At 36.9% G+C, this 20,137-nt stretch overlaps 1 protein-coding gene across 1 annotated transcript in view; it reads right to left on the reverse strand.

The window, feature by feature from the left end:
* Positions 1 to 8,319: 8,319 nt before the first annotated feature.
* PANK1 (pantothenate kinase 1) overlaps positions 8,320 to 20,137 on the reverse strand; it is a 73,577-nt gene continuing 61,759 nt past the window's right edge. The window contains 2 exon segments of the mRNA XM_049855927.1: positions 8,320 to 12,895; positions 16,616 to 16,741. Coding sequence (XP_049711884.1) covers positions 12,836 to 12,895; positions 16,616 to 16,741 — 186 coding nt within the window. The 3' untranslated portion in view covers positions 8,320 to 12,835.

A 20,137-nucleotide genomic window follows, 5' to 3' on the forward strand; every position in this document is an offset into this window, starting at 1 on the left:
GGGGGCCATACTTAAGGTGTTTCTCCAGTCTCTGTCAGGCCAGTAAGTCTGGTCTTTCTTTGTGAGTGAGAATTTTGTTCTACATTTTTCTCCATCTCTGTCTGGAACCATCTATTGTGGTCCCTCTCAGAGCAGTCAGTGGTGGTAGCTGGGTACCATCTAGCTGTACTGGACTCAGTCAGGTAGAGTGCATCGTAGATGTAGTACATTAGTCCTTTGACTAATCTTTCTCTTGTATGTTTAGTTTTTTTCATTATTCCTTGCTCTTAAGGGGTGAGACCAATGGAGTATCTTAGATGGCCACTCACAGGGTGGCCTTACTTTGGGCCTTCCCTTTAGCAAAGTTGTGCAATTTACCACTTGAGTGATCAAAATTACCTTCTCCTGAGTTAAAAAATAAGCTTAAAGTTATTGTTTCTGAAGTCTCTTTTGCAGCACTGAACCAATGAGTAAAAGCCAGCACAAAAACATGAGTAGTAATTAATATTTAAGATTATGTCATGAATTAATGAATCTTTGCATCTTACAGTTTGCATACCAGTGTATTGAGAATTTGTTTGACATCTAAAATATATGCACGGTATGGGGTTTTCCTTTTAAAACTCAAATCTTAACACCATGCACCCTTTTAAATGGGCTAATTTCTTATATCCAAATGAGTTTATAGCTTGGCAATATCTCTATGGCCTTTAAAACAGATGGTGCTAGAGATAACATGGTCCTTCAGGTTCTCTGAGACCAAGCTTTATAATCAACAGGGATCACTACAACTTGATTGTACCAAGGCAGTCCTCAAGGTCAATTAATGACTCCAGAGTTACTGCCACAGCCGGCTAAGGTCAGACATAGACCGTAGCTATGCAAGCTAAAGGCCTTGAAGAATTTTACAATTAACTGAATTTCTAGAGTAGAGCCAACAAAATCTCAATTGTTCTGGACAACCAAACCATTTCCTCCACAGTTGCAAAATTTGTGAGGGTAGGATTTACAGATAATTGCCTCACCTCTCCATTTCATTTCTCCTGTCTAAACATTGCTTAAGTTTCTACTTGATAAACTGAATATTGATGTTGGTGCTGAACAGACAGACAGAAGATTGACTACTCATTTTAAAATTTATAAATTTAATATAGATAACAATCAAACACCAAAGGAGAATGTTGAAAAATTCTCCTGTTTAAAATTCATGATGGCATTTACCTAGTTCCAACCCACATACTTACAGGACTTAATACAAAAACACTCTTGACCTACATTTAAAATAATGTGACATTTGACAAATTATGCAAGTGTTGAATTTCAAAATGTACTGTACCAGAAGTATAAAGTTTTAATATACACTCTAGATCCATTACTTGTAGCAGTCTACCCCTTCCCCAATACATCACATACACCTGTACACACACACACACAACATAAATGCTAGAAATATAGTTTGAAAGCATACTGTGAAAGAAATATTTAATATGTTAAGGTATATAAGCTTGAGTAGTTAATGGAAAACTATTTTAAAATTTAATGCCTCTTAACACAAGAATGTTACATACACCACCTGCCTCATTTATAGACCATGGTAAAATAGACATAATTCATAGGCATGTCATGGCAGCCAAACGGCATAAATTCTTCAGATACCAAATCCAGTTAAAATAGCAATAGCAAATTTCATGAACTGAGTGAAAGAGACAGGGAGAATGAAGAGAAAGTCTAATAGAAATAGGGTTTAATTTTTTTTAGTTGCCTTACAACCTAAAAGTAAATTTAAAACTCTCCTTAAGCTATAACTTCAAAATTAAAAAGGAAATCAATTCAATTAAAAAAAAAACACTTAGGCAACCGAGGCTGAGGCTGTTTGCCTTTATGTCACAATGCTCCTAATGCAGCCTGACATCAACTTTGGAACACACACATTTGACTAAATGCACTTGGTTGTGGCTAAAAACGTTGCAATAATTTAGGGAACGGATGAGGAAAAGAAGGCAGAAAAGCAAGAGCAATAAGTAGAATATCTTACAAAATTGAAAATGTTACCAGTCACTTTTTTAAAAAATGAACATCCCGTTATATGTCATTTCACTTTGTGCTATGTTCAACTAATTTTTTTCCGTCTTCAAATTTAGATTGCTATTACAAGACAACTTTATGCATATTTAATTCACATACTATCTAATTAATCCATTCAAAGTATAAAATTCAATGTTGAGTTGTGCAGCCATCACCACAATTTTAGAGCATTTTCATCACCCTCAAAAGAAACCTTGTACCCATTAGCAGTCAATCCCCATTTCCCTCACACTCCCAGCTCTAGGAAACCCCTAATCTATTTTCTGTCTCTATGGACTTACCTCATGTTGACTACTTGTGTTTCAGAGTAGAACTGCACTGTGTAGGGTTTTCAGTGGCTATGAGATCTTCTAGACGTACATCACCAGGACTTTTCTTCTGAAACACCTCTTGGGTGGATTTGAACCACCAAGTTTTCAGTTAGTAGATCCGCACTTAACCATTTGCACCACCACGCGTGGGGTTGCCATGAGTGGTAACTGAATGGTAACTGTTTTTTGTAAATATATTTTTTAAATATATTTACCTATTTTAGACAGTTCATATAAATGGAACCATACTATGTGTGGTCTTTTGTGACTGAATTCTTTCACTTGACATACTATTTTCAAGATTTATCCATGTTGTAACATGTACTAGTACTTCATCCTATTTATGGCCAAATAACATTTCTTTGTATGGATATGCATATTTTATTTATCCGTTCATCAGTTGGTGGGCATTTGGGTTGTTTTCACTTTTTGGTTATTATGAATAATGTTGCCAAGAATATTTGTGTACGAGTTTTTGTGTGGACATATGTATACACCTAGGAGTAGAATTGCTGGTTCATATGTAATTCTGTGTTTAACCTTTTTGGAAATGCCAGACTGTTTTCCAAAATGGTTGCACCATTTTACATTTCCACCAGCAACGGATGAAGGTCACAAATCCTCCATATCCTTGTCAATGCTTGCCATTACCTATCTTTTTTATTTTACCCATCCTGAAAACAAAACATTGCCATTGAGTCAATGCCAAATGCCTAATCACAGTGCCACCAGGGCTCCTTACCCATCCTAGTAAATGTGAAATGATACCTCATTGTTGTTTTAATTTGTATTTCCCTAATGACTATGATGTTGATCTTCTTTTCCTTTCATGTGCTTATTGGCCCTTTGTCAGCCTTCTTTGGATTAATGTCAGTTCAAATCCTTTTAATTGGATTGTCTTTTTATTATGAGTTTTAAGTGTTTTTATAGATTCTAGATTCAAGTCCCTTATCAGATATATGAATTTCTGGCAGAAATTCAAGCTGGATTCAGAAGAAGATGTGGAACCAAGGATACCATTGCTGATGTCACATGGATCCTGGCTAAAATCAGAGAATGCCAGAAAGATGTTTACCTGTGTTTTATTGACTATGCAAAGGCATTCCACTGTGTGAATCATAACAAATTAGGGATAACATTGTGAAGAACGGGAATTCAAGAACACTTAATTGTGCTCATGCGGAACCTGTACATAGATCAAGAGGCAGTTGTTCAAACAGAACAAGGGGATACTGACTTCGTGGTTTAAAGTCAGGAAAGGTATGCATCAGAGTTGTATCCTTTTACCATACCTATTCAATCTATATGCTGAGCAAATAACCCAAAAAGCTAGACTATATGAAGAAGAACGGGGCATCAAGATTAGAGGGAGACTCATTAACAACTTGCATTATGCAGACGACGCAACCTTGCTTGCTGAAAGTGAAGAGGACTTGAAGCACTTACTGATGAGGATCAAAGGCCACAGCCTTCAGTGTGGATTACATCTCAAGATAAAGAAAACAGAAATCCTCACAACCGAACCAATAAGCAACATCATGATAAACGGAGAAAAGATTGAAGTTGTCAAGGATTTCATTTTACTTGAATCCACAATCAACGCCCATGGAACAGCAGCCAAGAAATCAAAAGATGCATTGCATTGGGCAAATCTGCTGCAAAAGACCTCTTTAAGGTGTTGAAAAGTAAAGAAGTCATCTTGAAGACTAAGGCAAGTCTGAGCCAAGCCATGGTGTTTTAAATTGCCTCATATGCATGTGAAAGCTGGGTGATAAAGAAGACGAAAGAAGAACTGACACATTTGAATTGCGATATTGTCAAAGAATGTTGAATGTACCATGGACTGCCAAAAGAACGAACAAATCTGTCTTGGAAGAAGTGTGATCAGAATGTTCCTTAGAAGCAAGGGTGGCGATACTACTTCTCACATACTGTGGACATACTATCAGGAGGGATCAGTCCCTGGAGAATCACATCATGCTCTGTAAAGTAGAAAGTCATCGAAAAAGAGGAACACCCTCAATGGGATGGATTGACACGGTGGCTGCACCAATGGGCTCAAGCATCACAATGATTGTGAGGACAGTGCAGGACCAAGCAGTGCTTCGTTCTTTTGTATATAGGGTCACTATGAGTCAGAACCTAACAACACCACCTAACAACAACATCAGATATATGATGTGCAAATACTGTATTTTTACGCAAACACACGCCTTCTGCGTTTGTTTGCTGTCCGCGCCCTCCTCCTGCTAGTCACCCTCGGAAGCACTGCCGTGCCAATCCTCTTTCACATGTTGCTGTAAAAAAAAATTAATATAGCATACTTACGAAAATACATGAGGGGAGCGCACAGCCAGCAAACACAGGGGTAAGTTATTTTCCTGAAAATACAGTATGTTCTCCCATTCTGTGGGTTGTCTTTTTATTTTCTTGATGGTATCCTTTGAAGCATAAAAGTTCATAACTCTGAGGAAGTCCAATTTATTTTTTCTTTTGTTGTTTGTGCTTTTAGTGTCGTATCTGAGAAGGCTTTGTTTAACACAAGATCATGAAGATTTGAGCATATTTCTTTCCGAGAGTTTTTTAGTTTTACTTCTTACATTTATGTCTATGATCCATTTTCAGTTAATTTTTTTGTATAGTGTGAGGGAGGGGTCCAACTTCCTTATTTTTTGTATGGATATGCAGGTGTGCTTGCACAATTTGTGGAAGACTATTCTTTCCTCCATTGAATGTTTTGGCACCCATTATTGATTATAATTGTAATTATAATTATGTAATTACTGATCGTAATTGTAAGGGTTTATTTCTGGACTCTCCCTGATCTATATCTCTATCCTTATACCAGGCCACACTTCTTTGATTACTGTAACTTTGTAATAAGTTTTGAAATAATGAAGTGTGAGTCCTTCAACTTTATTCTCCTTTTCCAAGATTATTTTGGCTAGTCTGAATCCCTTTCATTTCCATATTAATTTTAAGATCAGTCTCTCAATGTCAGCAAAAAAGAAAAAAAGCCAGCTGAGATTTTTATAGGAATTACATTGAATTTGTAAATTAATTTTGAAAGTATTGCCATCTTAACAATATTTAGTCTTCTGATCCAGGAACATGGAATCTTTCCATTTATTTAGGTCTTTAATTTGTTTCAACAATGTTTTTTAGTTTTCATTGTAAAACTTTACATTTCTTTTATTACATTTATTCCTAAGAATTTTATTCTTTTTGATGCTATTGTAAAAGGAATTGTCCACTTATTTTCCTTTTGATTGTTCATTGCTAGCGTATAGAAATACACTTGATTCTTGTACCCTGCAACCTTATTAATTCTAGTTGTTTTTTAGAGAATTCCTTAGAATTCTATATACAAGATCATGTCATCTGCAAATACAGATACTTTTACTCCTTCCTTTGTAATCTAGAGATCTTTTATTTCATTTTCTTGCCTAATTGTCCAGACTAGAATCTCCAGTACAATGTTGAATAGAAGTGGTGTGATGGTTAATTTTGTGTCAACTTGGCTAGGTTATGGTGCCCAGTTGTTTGGCCAAACACTAGGCTAGTTGCTGTTATGGAGTTGTTGCACTGATTGAACCAGTTGGCCTTAAGTAAAGCAGGTTAGCTTCCATAATGTGGGTAGGCCTCAATCAATCAGTTGAAGGCTTTAAGAGCAAAACAGGAGTTTCCCTAAGGTGTGTACTGCCTCCAGACTATAAATAGATGTTTTGGCAAAACTCTCTCTTCACTATTCCCGTTGCCTGACATATGGATTTTGGAATGCAGGCCTGAGGAGTCTCTAGCCTGTTGCCTGACCTATGGATTTTGGACTTGCCAGCCTCCACACAATTATATGAGCCAATACTCTGAAGTAAATCTCTCAAGTAAATATCTCTCTTCGCTCTCTCTATATAAATCAGTGATATATATATCTGTGTGTATATATATACACATACATATAAACTCAGTAATATATATATATATATATATATATATACGTGTATTTTTTATACATATATATGTATATATATATATCTCACTGGCTCTATTTCTCTAGAAAACCCTAGGACAGAACTTGGTACTGGGAAGTTGCGTGCTACTCTAACATACCTAAAACGTGGAAGTGGTTTTGGAGTTGGGTAATGGGTATAGATAGACTGAAGAAATTTTGATGTGCTTGAGCTTGGATTGTCTTGAAGAGACCATTGGCAGAATTATGAACTATGAGGGTGATTCTTATGAGGGCTCAGAAAGAATTGAGAGCTGTTAGGATAACTTCTATCTGGATGTATTTCATAATGGTTAGTTTTTCCCTGTCCCTGGCAGAAACACAAATGGATTTTTCTAGGCTCTTTACCATGAGAACCTGGTGGGGTTTCTGGAAGTGAAACCCACAAAATTGTGGGGACCCCCCCAAGTCTGTAGCCCTCAGGATTTTCTCACTCTTATGCTACAACATACTCTTCCTCTAGCAATTTGTCAGAATTATCATTTGTTCCTACCCGTTTATGGCTCCCAATGGCTACTGCTCCAGGTAAGCTGATCTTATCTGTGATTCTCTGCATTTGCCTGACCTCCAAATTTCAGGGTGACAGTTTGCCCTGCAACCTCAATTCTCTCATGAGTCCGAGCAAGTTGTGGATTATCAGTTTGCACAGCTTTTTTTCTTGTTGTAAGGATGCAATGGCTTTTAAGTTCTTTATATGTCACAACTGAAACCGGAAGTTGAGAAGTTTCTAAAATCTTCCAAAAAGGAGAAAAACAGTCACGTCAGAGATCAGGAGCCACAACAGTGTCAGGCTTTTTCATAGTGACTCTGGAAGCTTGGCCCTAATAGGGCTATGCTTTGAGAATTCTGAGAGAAAATGACATTCTAACCTAAAATCCTATACCCTGCCATACTATGAGTCAGATATAAGAGTCAAATAAATTATTTTTATAATCCAAGTACTCAAAAATTTTTTTCCTATCACCCCACCCTTTTCTTGGGGAGCTACTGTGTTCAAAACGACGAAACAGTTAAACAGGAAAAATAAAACTTGGGTACTGCTACTTTTCAGAGTTAGTCTTGTAGAACTATTTGACTCTTTAAATTATGTGCATATAATTGTTGCTGTTGCTGCTGTCAAGTCAGTTCCAACTCATAGCAACCCTTATAGGACAGAGTAGAACTGCCCCATAGTGTTTCCAAGGAGCAGCTGGTGGATTTGAACTGCCGACCTTTTGGTTAGCAGCCAAGCTTTTAACCACTGCACCATCAGGACTCTGTCTACTTATAATACTTGTTGAAAATTAAAAAAAAATACTTAAATACAAAAAGAAGATAAAACTGCTACTGGCTGAGAATTATATGAAGACATTAACTGAAAGCACATCAATTAATTCTAGTTTAGAATGCTCAGTGTTCATCTGATAAAACAAAAAGAAAAAAAGGAGGCAAAGAACTTTTAACACAAATTTTCTTTTTATTTTTATATTGTAATATTGATGAATACTTATAAACTAGCCTTTTAAGTTGACTTTAAAAGGCTCTATATAAATGGTCACATTGTGGCAATCACTAGTATATACCATCTGGAAAATGAAATAAACAACCGACCTTATTATAGAAATAGGTGATTGTGGCTTGGATTAAAAAAAAAAAAAAATCCAGTGTCAACACCATATACAGATTCATAAAGTGCTATGTCTCAAATTTTATGTACTCTGGAAATGATTAAATTACTCCGGTGATGACAAAGCCATTGACATTGAAAATCCAAGTGAACAGCAAATAATATTGTTTCATGAAATGAATGAGTAGGAAAAAAAGCCATATGTCTAAATTAATATATTATTTTATGTAATATTTAATTTGAAATACACATGAACAGTAAATTAAATATTATAAGTCAAATAAAAAGAAAATGATTTACCTATCAGTTTCTCAAAAAAGTCTTTCCTTTTCATTAAAGAGGCAATAGGAATGAAAAGATGGTGAACATGACTGTCATTACTTAAAAGTTAAAGCCATGACTTATTCATACTTGCATCTCATTACCACCTCCTTTCTCTCTTCATATCACCTGGTCTTTTCCTTCATAGAACTTAGCTACAAACTGATATTTCCTTGTTTATTTGTTGGTTTATATGCTTGAAGTCTAGCTCCCTCACTAGAATATAAGCCCAATGACAGCAGGGGCCTTGCTGTCGTATTCACAGATGTATTCTGAATGCTGCTCAATCCCTCTCAGATCATAGGCATTTATAGCAAAAAGTAAATAAATGAAGAGTAAATGGATGAGCATCTGATAGACCAGTAGACAATGCTGACTAATTAAATCTTTCTCACAAATGTGGGGGCATCTGTTCACTGGGAGGAAAAACACCTTCTCTACAAACAATTCTCCAGAGTAAATGGAGTTTATGGTGATCACGGGTGTTGAAACCTTCCTGCTCAATGAACAGAACTGGTTGTAGCTATTAGTAGCCTTTGTCCTCTGGGAAAATTCTCAAGAGTTTATATAACCATCTTAGTTTTACAGAGAAACACGGTCCACTAAGCAGCTACTTCATGAGTTCTGGCACAATAGAGGAAATAAAATAAACATGATAATGGAATGGTATTAAGTATTCAAAAGCACGATAACTGGTTTGTTCATTTCTTACTTCAACAGGACATTTCACTCTATCACTTTGAAGCCAGATTAATTCTACTTTTACTTTACTTGAAACTCTTTAATGGCTCTATACTGATCACAGAAAATATTTAGCATGGAATATCAATCCTTTGATAATCTGCCTGGTTTCTTCTCTCACAGTATCTATTTTCTCTCTCACTAACCATGTACCAATTGAAGCAAACAACCAGCTCCCTGAAGAAGCCAGGTTGTTTCTTCCCTGGGTGCTTCTGCTCACCCTGCTCCCTCTGCTTGAGAGGCTCTTCCCTCCTGGTCCATTTGGTGGGTCACTACTTATTGGTTAAGACTCTATGAAGCCTTTTCTAGCATCCCTCCCTGGCAAGACTGACCAATCCCTCCTTCAAGTGCAGCCTTTATCCCCTACTTACAGATTTCCTAAAGGACCTGGCCCACAGCTACTCCTAAAACTGCATTTCCCACCACTCTTCCCTTCATTCACTCCAGATACACTGGCCTCTTTGCAGTTCCTCAAAACCACCATTCTCTAGGAATGAAGAATTTCCTCCCAGGCATTTGCATGGTATGGTCTGAACCTCATTTGACTCTCTGCTCAAAGGTCATCTCTTATGAGGGGTTATATTTGACTATGCTAAAGTAAGAAGGTTCTACCCTTCTCATTTTTTATAAATGCAACTATCCCTTCTCTAACTTCTAACCCTGCCTTAATTTTTCTTTGTAGTGCTGATAAGGATTTAACATTATATATTTAGAAATGTATCTGTCTTCCCTTCTATAATGTAAATGCTAATAGGGCGAGGTCCTGGTTTGTTCACTGATGAAAATATTTGTCAATAAACAAATGAATGAAATGAAGGATACCTGTGATGCTTTATCATATGTGTTGGTTTGAAATGTGTCTGTCTTCCCCCACTGGACTGTTCGGGTTGTATTCTATTCCTCTTAGTCTCCTCAGCTCCCTCCTGGCATAAGATAGCATTTTAAAATTCTTTGTAGACTGAATGGTATTGAGTATAAATTACATACAACAATGGTTCCCAACAAAGGGAATCCATGTATACTGTATAAGCTGAAGAAAACATACTTCCACAATCCCTTTATCTGAAACTCTTAGGGCCAGATGTTTCAGAATCCAAAATTGTTCACTACTTATACCCCTAGCAGGGTCTGTGAAAGTACCCTGTAACCAAATATATAAATAGCTTTGCAACAGAATATGTGAAGAGTTCTATTAAGTATAATAAATAAAGTTCAAGTCAGGTTTTGCAGCCATGCAAGTTATCAAGACAAATGTTAAAGGTTTGGGATTTTGGAATTGTGGATGAAGGACTGTGGACATGTACTAGCTATGTGGCAATCTGTGAAATATTTCCATGCTAAAAAGGGTTTCCCACACTCCAGCAGGTTGGGAAGCACTGACCTAAGACATAAGTTAAAAACATTTCTTTTTTCCATTACAGCTAACATAAATGAGCCATTTATAATGTGTCAGCCCCTGTGCTAAGCCCTTTAAATATGGCATTAAAAATTATTTGCCCCATTTTACATATGAAGAAACTAGGGTTTAAAGAAAGGGCTAGCAATTTGCCCACACAGTTAGTAAATGGCTGAGCTGGGATCCAAACCCAAGTTATCTCACAGGAAAAAAAGCCATGCTCTGAACTACCTGACCATTCTGACTTCATGTAATACAAGATAAATTTTTTTAGTCTTTCTGAGTTTCCTTCTGATGCTGAGTCTAAAGAAAGTTTCTGTAATTCAACTGAATATAAAAATCCTTATGCTACAAGTTCCTTTTCAGAAAAAAAAGGCCGGGGAGGCGGGGCTGGCTACTATACACAGCCAAAATTTAACTCATATTTGTATAACGGAATAATTTATTTTCTTAGCTCAACCAGTGTTTTAAATATTTATAACAAGAGATCAAGTGATTTCAGATAATTAAAAACATACATAGTCACATTAACTTGCCCTGATTTTTTCTGCAGAACATGATTCAAGGTCTGCACTTCTCTGACAGACAGGCTTAGAGATGGCAGAGGACACCAATCAAAAAGGCACTCATTAAAGATAACATGTAGGTTTTTAACATATCATTTTCAAGGATACCTTGGTTGCTTGGATTTTTTTAAGCCAGGCAATAGTTGATAAAATTTATTTGTGATGACCACATGAAACATAATACACTCCCCTTCAGAATTACTGAATAGAGCATTGACATTTTGGCATGAAGGAGTTAGTTATATAAGAACAATAAAGCTATTAAAAAATCCCTACATAGGGCTACAGCTTCCACTGAAGGCACAGTGTTTTGGACCTTAACCCCACCTGTATGAAAGCCTCACACTAGGAGATGCAGAGTAGCAAAAACACAACATACATGAATTCTGTGGTACAAAGCAGATCATATGAAAAAAGGGTTAAGAAATAGAAATAACATACGCACTAAACACATCACAACAAAAACGGGCTTTATTTCAACCAGACAAGTGAATACTTCAATTAGCATCAACTTCTTCAAGACTTAAAGACACGGAAGTTAAAGATGGTGCTCAGAAGGCAGAAAGAAAAGATTCACCATTGAACAACTGTACTGCCTTTCAAAAATCCCTCTCGACAATACGTTCAATCCCAAAAGATCAGTTTGTTTTAAGTCACTAGCTCTTATGTGCTCCAGTATTTGTACAAGACCCTCATCTGAATGTTACCCATCAGTCCCCATGGAGTCTTCAAGGAAGGGGAAAAAAAAAGATCAGTATTGTAACTTTTTTTTTTTAATTTTAGAAACTGGGATTGAAATACAGTTTTAAATTTAAATTATTAAAAAATGAAAAACTTTAACATCATTATTTATAAGATGCCTTTTCACAAAGCTCCCAGGTACATTACACAAAAAATAGCTATTGCTAACCTGACAGCTGTATCCATGATTTCCCCTAAGTCTCCTGATGTGAAAAATTATTTCCTGCTGCCATTCTATGCTATGCGTGGATAAGGACATTTCATCACAGAGCATTTCAATTTAATATAACCTAACATAAATCCAACAAAACTCTGTTATATTTATAAAGGATAAGACAGAATTGCATACGATTTTCAATGTCTGCCAGACTCATTAAATTTAATAATATATTCAGAGTCTTCTCTTCCTGGGCACTTCTGAGAGCTTTAGATCTTGTATTGAGTTGGTCAGCACCTTGATTAATACGAACGATTATGTTAAAGGAAGGTTATCATTTGGGCCAGTGGGGTGAGGGAGATCACCCAAGAACAGAAGTGGGGGTGAAGGACTCTCTTTTTTCATAAGACATTCAAACAGAAAAACAAGACCAAAAAAAAGGTAAACAAACAAACAATGTTCACAGTAAAACATGCCAGATTTGTAGTTTCATTTGAAACCAACAGCAAATCATGAAACGTCATGAAAAATATAAGTAAAGGTAAAATCTCCTAGAGTCATTACTAAATGAAGTTAAAATTACCACAAACCCCAGAAGAAAAATAAACAGCTCTTAAATTTCAGGTCCTCCTGAAACATCATACAACTTTACAAAGTTAATGCACAAAATTGGTAGGTTTGGCCACGCTGCACAATTTTTGTTTGTTTGTTTGTTTTTTCAATACAGTATACAGAAAAACTCTTGTATTCCCCATTTTGAATCCTAAGCTCAAAACCCAAGAGTGAAAGATCAGCTAGAAGGATTTTAAATTATTTACAAATCCAGCAGGTTTAACTGCCATAATGGCTTGGCTTCCATCCCCACAGTGGCTTTCACCTTCTCGAGCAGCAGTTCTCACAGGAGCCTATTCCTCTGCTGCTCATCTTTACTGGTCAGCAGACATTTTGAACAGTTCCAGCAGTGCCCCAACAGCTCCAAAATAACCCTACAAAAACAATGGGAAAACTTCTGTATGATTATCTTTGACCATTAGCCAGATACTTTTGGTTTCCATGCTAAGAATGATGCTGGCTAATGTTATAGATAAGAAAAATTTAAAACCTGACTTCTTCACCATGAAGGAGGGTGAAGGAGTAGTAGCAGTATTAATAACAATACAGTTTATTGAACACCTACTAATTTATACAGATTAAATGAGTTAGTATACGTAAAGTGCTTAGAACAACGTCCAGCACATGGTGTGTGCTCTACAAGTGGTGGGTATTGTTTATTATTATTTCATCTTAATCTTTGCCATGGTGAAATCGGCATTATTTCATCTTAATCTTTGCAATGGTAAAATACCATTTCAAAATTCAATGGTAAAATCTCATTTTCCAGATGAGAAATGGAAACTAATAAATTACCTTTTCAAGATCACACGGCTTGTGCCAGAACTCAACCCTAAATCTGTCTGACTTCCAAGCTGTATCTCACTGAAAAGAAGTCTAACATTCCCTCCATAGACCTTGGAAGGCACCTAAATCAGCAGAGACTCCCTTTGCTCATCTGTAAAATAAAAGCCCACGTTTCTGGGAAAACGAAAGATAGAAATTTTTAGAGAACCTGGTTTCCAATCTACCAGTGGTTCCCCAGGAGAATGACGTGGCAGTCTGTTTCTGTAGAGATTTATAGCCTTGGAAACCCTGTGGGGTCGCTATGAGTCGGAATTGACTTAACAGCAGTGTGTCTGGTTTGGTTTTGGTTTCCAAAAGGCAGGAGGCTCTGCTGCGCTGGTATGTGCCTGACTCAACAGTCACAATGGGAACAGGTGGGAATGTGTCAGGACACTAGACGGCAGGATCTTTGCTGCCATTGCTGATGACAACAGCTAAAATTTTAGGCCTCAAAGGCCTCACTACCAAAAACAAACCAAACCCGTTGCTGTCAAGTCAGTTCTGACTCATAGTGACCCTACAGGACAGAGGAGATGCCCCATAGGATTTCCAAGGCTGTAATCTTTATGAAGCAGACTGCCACATCTTTCTCCCGTGGAGTGGCTAGTGGGTTCAAACTGCTGACCTTTTGGTTAGCAGCCGAACGCTTAACCACCGTGCCACCTGAGGCCTCGCTATATGCCAGGAATTGTTCTAAGTGCTTTACATGGATTTATGCATTTAATTTCATGATAACTCTGTGAGACAAATACTATTATCCCATTTTACAGATGCTAAAATGGAGACAGAGAGGTACAATTGTTGTCTGTAGGTTCTCAAAGTCAGTAAGAGGCTGTGCTCTTAACTGCTTTGCTAACCTACTGCTCATAGATGCTCAACTGTTCTAGCTGAATGAATGAGAGACTGAGTGAGGACTCCTAAGGCCAGGTCAGTGCACTAGAAAGCCACCACACCAGCTCCTTCCAAAAGTTCTCTCTCCATGGTGTCATCTGGTAAAGTCTATCTAAGCCAGAGTGAAATTAGGACTGTAGAGAATTTTCTGAGGGCCACCTTCAAGGGATTATAAGAATGTTCCTCTTTTACTGGCCATAGAGGCTGAGTTATGATACTTAGTAATAAATCAAACCTATATTCCACAGTAGCCTAGGACTGTACAAAGTGACACAGATGACTACATTTTTACCTAAAGAGGTGAATTTTCCCAAAATGTTGAATCTTATTCCCTACTTTCCCACCAACTAACTACCTTTGTGATCCTGTAGATGGTTTTTAATCCCTGGCTGTTTCCAGGCTTTGTTGTCTGCATTAGTCCAAGAGGATCCAGATTTAGGGTTGCCAGATACAACACAAATACAATAACTGGATGTCCTATACTGTTATTGCTAAATGTGGCAACTCTATGTGGGTTAGACCAGTGATTTTCTTTCTTTTTTCTATTTATTTTTCTTAAGGGTGAAGTGTTTTGTTTTGTTTTTTAAACAAGCAAACTCTTACATGGAAACTCAGTGAAGAAGATAAAAAAAAGAGCTTCTCTAGCTTGGGGAGATGGAATGAAGTTCTGGGACTCTATCCCCAAATGTAAGGAAAAAAAAAAAAAAAAGCTATTGCTTCCTTAAGCCTGCATTAAAAATTTTTTTAAAAAATCAAACAGACTTTTTAAAGTATTAATTTCTATCATAGGGCCTTGATAGTTTAGTAAGTCCTTGTTTTATATGCTTTTATACTAAAACATCAATGGTAGTGGGTTTTATACTAAAACAAAATATGCGCATAAAACAAAATATAGGCATAGTCAGTTCTAATTAACTTATAAATGCATCAGTGACTTTTCAAATAAATAATTCCATTGGAGATGAGAAAATTGAAGTTCAATTTTACACTAATAGTTCTCTCAAATTTTTTTTTTTGCTGCAACATACCTAACTACCTAACCAACCAATCACTCGCCATTGAGTCAACTGTCATTCATGGTGACACCATGTGTGTCAGAGTAGAACTGTGCTCTATAGGGTTTTCGATGATGGATTTTTCAAAAGTGGATCACCAGGTCTTTCTTCCAAGGCACCTCTGGGTGAACGTGAACCTCCAACCTTTCAGTTAGCACCTGAGCATGTTAACCATTTGCACCACCCAGGGAATTTATACCCAAGGGGTTAGATACTGTCCATGATAAATAGTGGCTTTCTGTAGAGCTGATTCTGAAGGGGTGGCAGAAAGGGTAGGGAGACTCTTGGGAACCTGTTATTTATATTACTGTAGGAACTCTATATAAAGGGCTCTCTGGGTTGGCAAATGCTCTCCATTTTACTCTGTAAACAGACTGAGTGATGCCCAGGTACACTCGTCTCTCACAGTGGTAGGCTATTCTCAGTAGCCCAGGAACCTCTGCTCTGCCCAGCTGAGTTGTGTACTTACTAACAATCAGCTGTGTTTACCCTTGAATTCATTTATGACAGTTTTATTGTCAATGTAATAATGCAATTTAATTACATATTGCATAAGCCAATGAAAACTCGATGCAAAAAGAATGGTTACAGCTATGAAAACTCAATTAAATGCTTGAGAAAGATTCAAAAAAGGTAGTCACAAAACCCTGCTCTCTGCTTAGGTGTGAATGACAAAGCATAAAAAATTGAGAGAAAAATCTAGAAGGATTCTACACCCAGATTGCTTCACAAGTGTCTTTAGTTTCTTGATTCAACGTAAAGAAACAGTCGAAATCAAGGAGAGTGTATAATACTTGTGATTTAGACACCTACAGAATTCTAATCAGCAGAATCCATGCTCAAAAATAGGCCTTGGCCCTACATCAAAAGATTGCTGAATGAATATATATTTATACATTTAAAATTAAAATACAATGGTTGAAGTAGGGAGATATTTTAACTGGCTTTTTTTGATTAGCTGACAACCAGTCCTGATTGTTGGATAAAACGTCTTCATTTTATATACAGTTTCTCCTTATCCTTTGCAGAAATGCAGTATAAATGACAACTTTTCCTATTTGACTAATTTTCAAACTAAGAACATCCACTCAAAAATTAACGAAAAAACCCTGTTGCTGTCAAGTCAATTCCAAATCACAGCAACCCAACAGAACAGATTAGAACTGCTCCATAGGGTTTTCAAGGTGTGGCTGGTGAATTCGAACTACTGATCTTTGGGTTGGTAGCTAAGCTCTTAATCACGGTGCCACCAGGGCTCCAAAAATGAGACAACCCAAAATATACTCCATATAGGGCAATTCAATCCATGTAACCTCAACCTACCTCATGTTCCAAGAAGAGAGCTTTTAGCTGTCCTTTGGACCAAAAATCCATGGCATATGCTAGCAGCTTCATGGACACCATATTGATTCTGAGAAAATTCCCAACAAACACAACTCTGTCAATATTCTGAAAAAGAAGATTAAAGGAAAACAATTGAAGCATGGCATCAAAATAGCATTTAGCAAGGACCCAATGTTCCGTATGCCATTGTCCTCCACCTAGGGCCTTGCACAGTGAATTTTCTTCTTTTTAATGGAACTATTTCAGCATTTCCAAGATGAAGTCAAGCAAACTTTGTAGTACATTCCACAAGAGATCTCATTCTCTAGGAGGGTGAGATTTTTGATAGGTGAGGCAGAGACTGATATTGAGCCTGTTTGCAGGTATTATGTTTGGTAGCCTTAAGGCCTGATATGAAAAATTCACTTCCCAACACACATACATAAAATTGTAACTGGAGTTTAGCTAAATATGCTTGTTCATTTCACAAATCCTCCAAACTTCCAACTATAGAATATTACTATACCCAACTCATAAATATTCACGCTAATAAGGCTAGTCATGGTATGGTTTATTCATCTAATCAGTTTGCTCAGGGGTTACTCTGTGCCAAACACCGGGAATACAAAAAGAAACAATACCCAGTCTCTGCCCTCAGAAAATACGGTGGAATATCCTGTTTGGTCAACATAAGGGTTAAGATATATATTTATATTTCTGTCAAGGCATGGATATAGCTTTGCATTCTGATCGCACACTTTTCTCTCCTATCCTGTCCCTGCAGACATAATTTAAAATCCCATAAGCTTCAAGCTCCAGTGTGCTCATGGCACTCCCTACTCCCTCAGATGTTTCAGAAGCTTAAAACTGAGCTCGGCCTGTCTACCACACAGAGGCTGCTCACCACTGAAAGGGCCAGTTGCTATGGTCACTCATATCAAAAGGAAGGAGAATCTTTGAAGCTGGCATTATTTTCTGCTCAGTCTATCAAAAGTAATCAGGGTCTGAGAACATCACCTTTTAACTGTCTCAAGTTTTAACAATACACATTCATCAGCCCATTAGCCACTCTGAAAATTTTCCATGGGTAAAGGGGTGGGAGTGATTTTAGTTTAGCAAGTTTCTACACAACAAAAACAGACACAGCCCAAATGACCCAGGCTGAGAGGTGGTAAGAAACACTCAAAGTAAGAAACTCAGATTAAAGAGGAATTTAATTAAATGTATGAGCTCTGAACCTTTCTCCCAAAACGAAGGCACCTAAGGTAGGATTTGCTCAAAACCCCAGTCCTGCATTACCCTGGTAGAAAGACAGAAGAATAGAAGTGGCCTTAAAAGCTGATGGGAGGCTGCTATGAGTTGACTCGGACGGCACACAACAACAATAATCATCAAACACATTACATTTGTTTAAAAGCTGATGTGTATTTCTTACTTCAAACGAACTCCAGGTGGGTCAAAGACGTAAATGTTAAAAAAAGAAATGAAAAAGATATTAGAGGAAAACATGGGAGAATTCTTTTAAAAAATATTAAAATAGAAAAGGAATAATACGTAGATTTAAAAAAGGATTGATATATTTACTTAAAATTCAAACATTTATTCACAGGAAAATGTCACCATAAACAAATCTAAATGGAAAGCAATAAAGAGAAAGTACTTTCAGTATATATCATACAAAATGAGTTAATTACCTAGTTAATGAGTTCCTACAGATCGATAAGAAAAAAAAAAGACAACAATCCAACTGAAAAATAGGTAAACAGTATTAACAGTTTACACACACAAGAGGGGGAACACTGAAGGCTGTTAAGTACATGAAAAAGGTTTAACTTCATTTATAATAAGAAAAATGCAAATGAAAACAAAACAAGACACCATTTCTTATCTCTTAGATTAGAAAAGAACAAAATGTCTGCTAACCCTCTGTGGAGAAACTTGGACTCTTAGACTGTACTCTGCTAGTGGGAATATAAATTAGCACCACCAGGGAATTTTGTAATATCTGTCAATTGACATATCTTTTGACTCAGCAATTTCCCTCCTAGGAATTTATACTGCAGATATACTCGCATAATGCATAACGATGTGTGTGTGCAAAATGGTATGCGTATATGTATATATATATATATAGGCAGTCCCTGGGCCATGAACATCTGACTTACGGAAAACTCACACTTGCCCTTTAACGTTACATAAATTTGCCCTCACTTTGGAATGACTGAACCACCCCCTGCTCCCAACAAATTCTTGATCACAGTCACCTTTACTTGCTGCATGTGCAGTTTTTAAATCATAGAAAAGCCTTTGAGCCTTTTCTTGCACTGAAGTACGGCCAAATAAGAACCGTAGGCACCTGTTCTGATTTACCTACAAACTCAACCTCAAGACTTAAAGACACAGGTGGGAACTGACCTTGTTCATAACCTGAGGACTGCCTGTATTATATATAAAACATTTTGCTATTTTTTAATAATAGCAAAAGACTAGAAAAACTGAAACATGATTAGGAAATTGATCAAATCAAGAATAGCTTACTTATATGATAGGATACTCTATGGCCATTAAAAAATGACGGAGTTCTAAATGTACTGCTATGAACAATCTCAAGATGTATTATTATGTAGAAAAGCAAGAGGTGATATTTTCAGAGGTGCATATTGAAACATGTAGGGTAGACTGATACAATATCTGGGATTTGCTTTCTAATACTTTAGTGAAATAGAGATGAGGAAGAGAAAAGAGCAGAGGGAGGAGGAAGAAGAAAACAGATAAACATGAGTGGCAAAGTCTGGAAAACTGCTGAATCAGGGTTGATGAATGTATGGAGGTTCTCTATACTATTCTCTCTCTCACGTATGTTTGTCAATTCTTATAATTAAAAGTTTATAAACAAATAGTCAAATAAACACACCAAGATGTAGAATAGTATGTAGAGGGTGAACTGTATGGTATATGAATTACATCTTAACAAAGCTATTATTAAATAATAGTTTGTAGAGTTTGCTACCTTTGAAAGAATATATTATATATATGTGTGTATACACACACACACACACACACACACACCCCTGTATATGTATGTGTGTATCTTAAACTGCATACAATATAGGATAAAAACTAAAAACAATGGCCACCTCTAGTGAGGTTAATATCAAGGGCTAGAGGTGGAAATGATGATTCACCTTCCTGTATATGCTTCTGATATCTTTTGAACTCTGTACTGTGATTGTATTATCTATTAAAAAAAAAAAAATTTAAAGTTGATAAAGAACATTTCACAGCATTCCACTATGTTAGAGGCAGTAAATGTGGTGTCCCATCTATCATATGGCTGAAATCAAAGATTTTCAAATCAGTGACTCCAGAGGGCAAAACAATGACCAACGAACTTGAGTCACCGCTCTCACTGGTGTGCCCATAGGCAGTCTGCACTGACATGGGACTATGGGGACTCCAACCCTTATTTAAAAGAGCCTCTGCCCCAAGGCAATCCAGTGATTCCCCTCATTTATTCAACTC

Source organism: Elephas maximus, chromosome 16 (assembly GCF_024166365.1).
Source record: "Elephas maximus indicus isolate mEleMax1 chromosome 16, mEleMax1 primary haplotype, whole genome shotgun sequence".
In the NCBI taxonomy this organism is placed as follows: Eukaryota; Metazoa; Chordata; class Mammalia; order Proboscidea; family Elephantidae; genus Elephas; species Elephas maximus.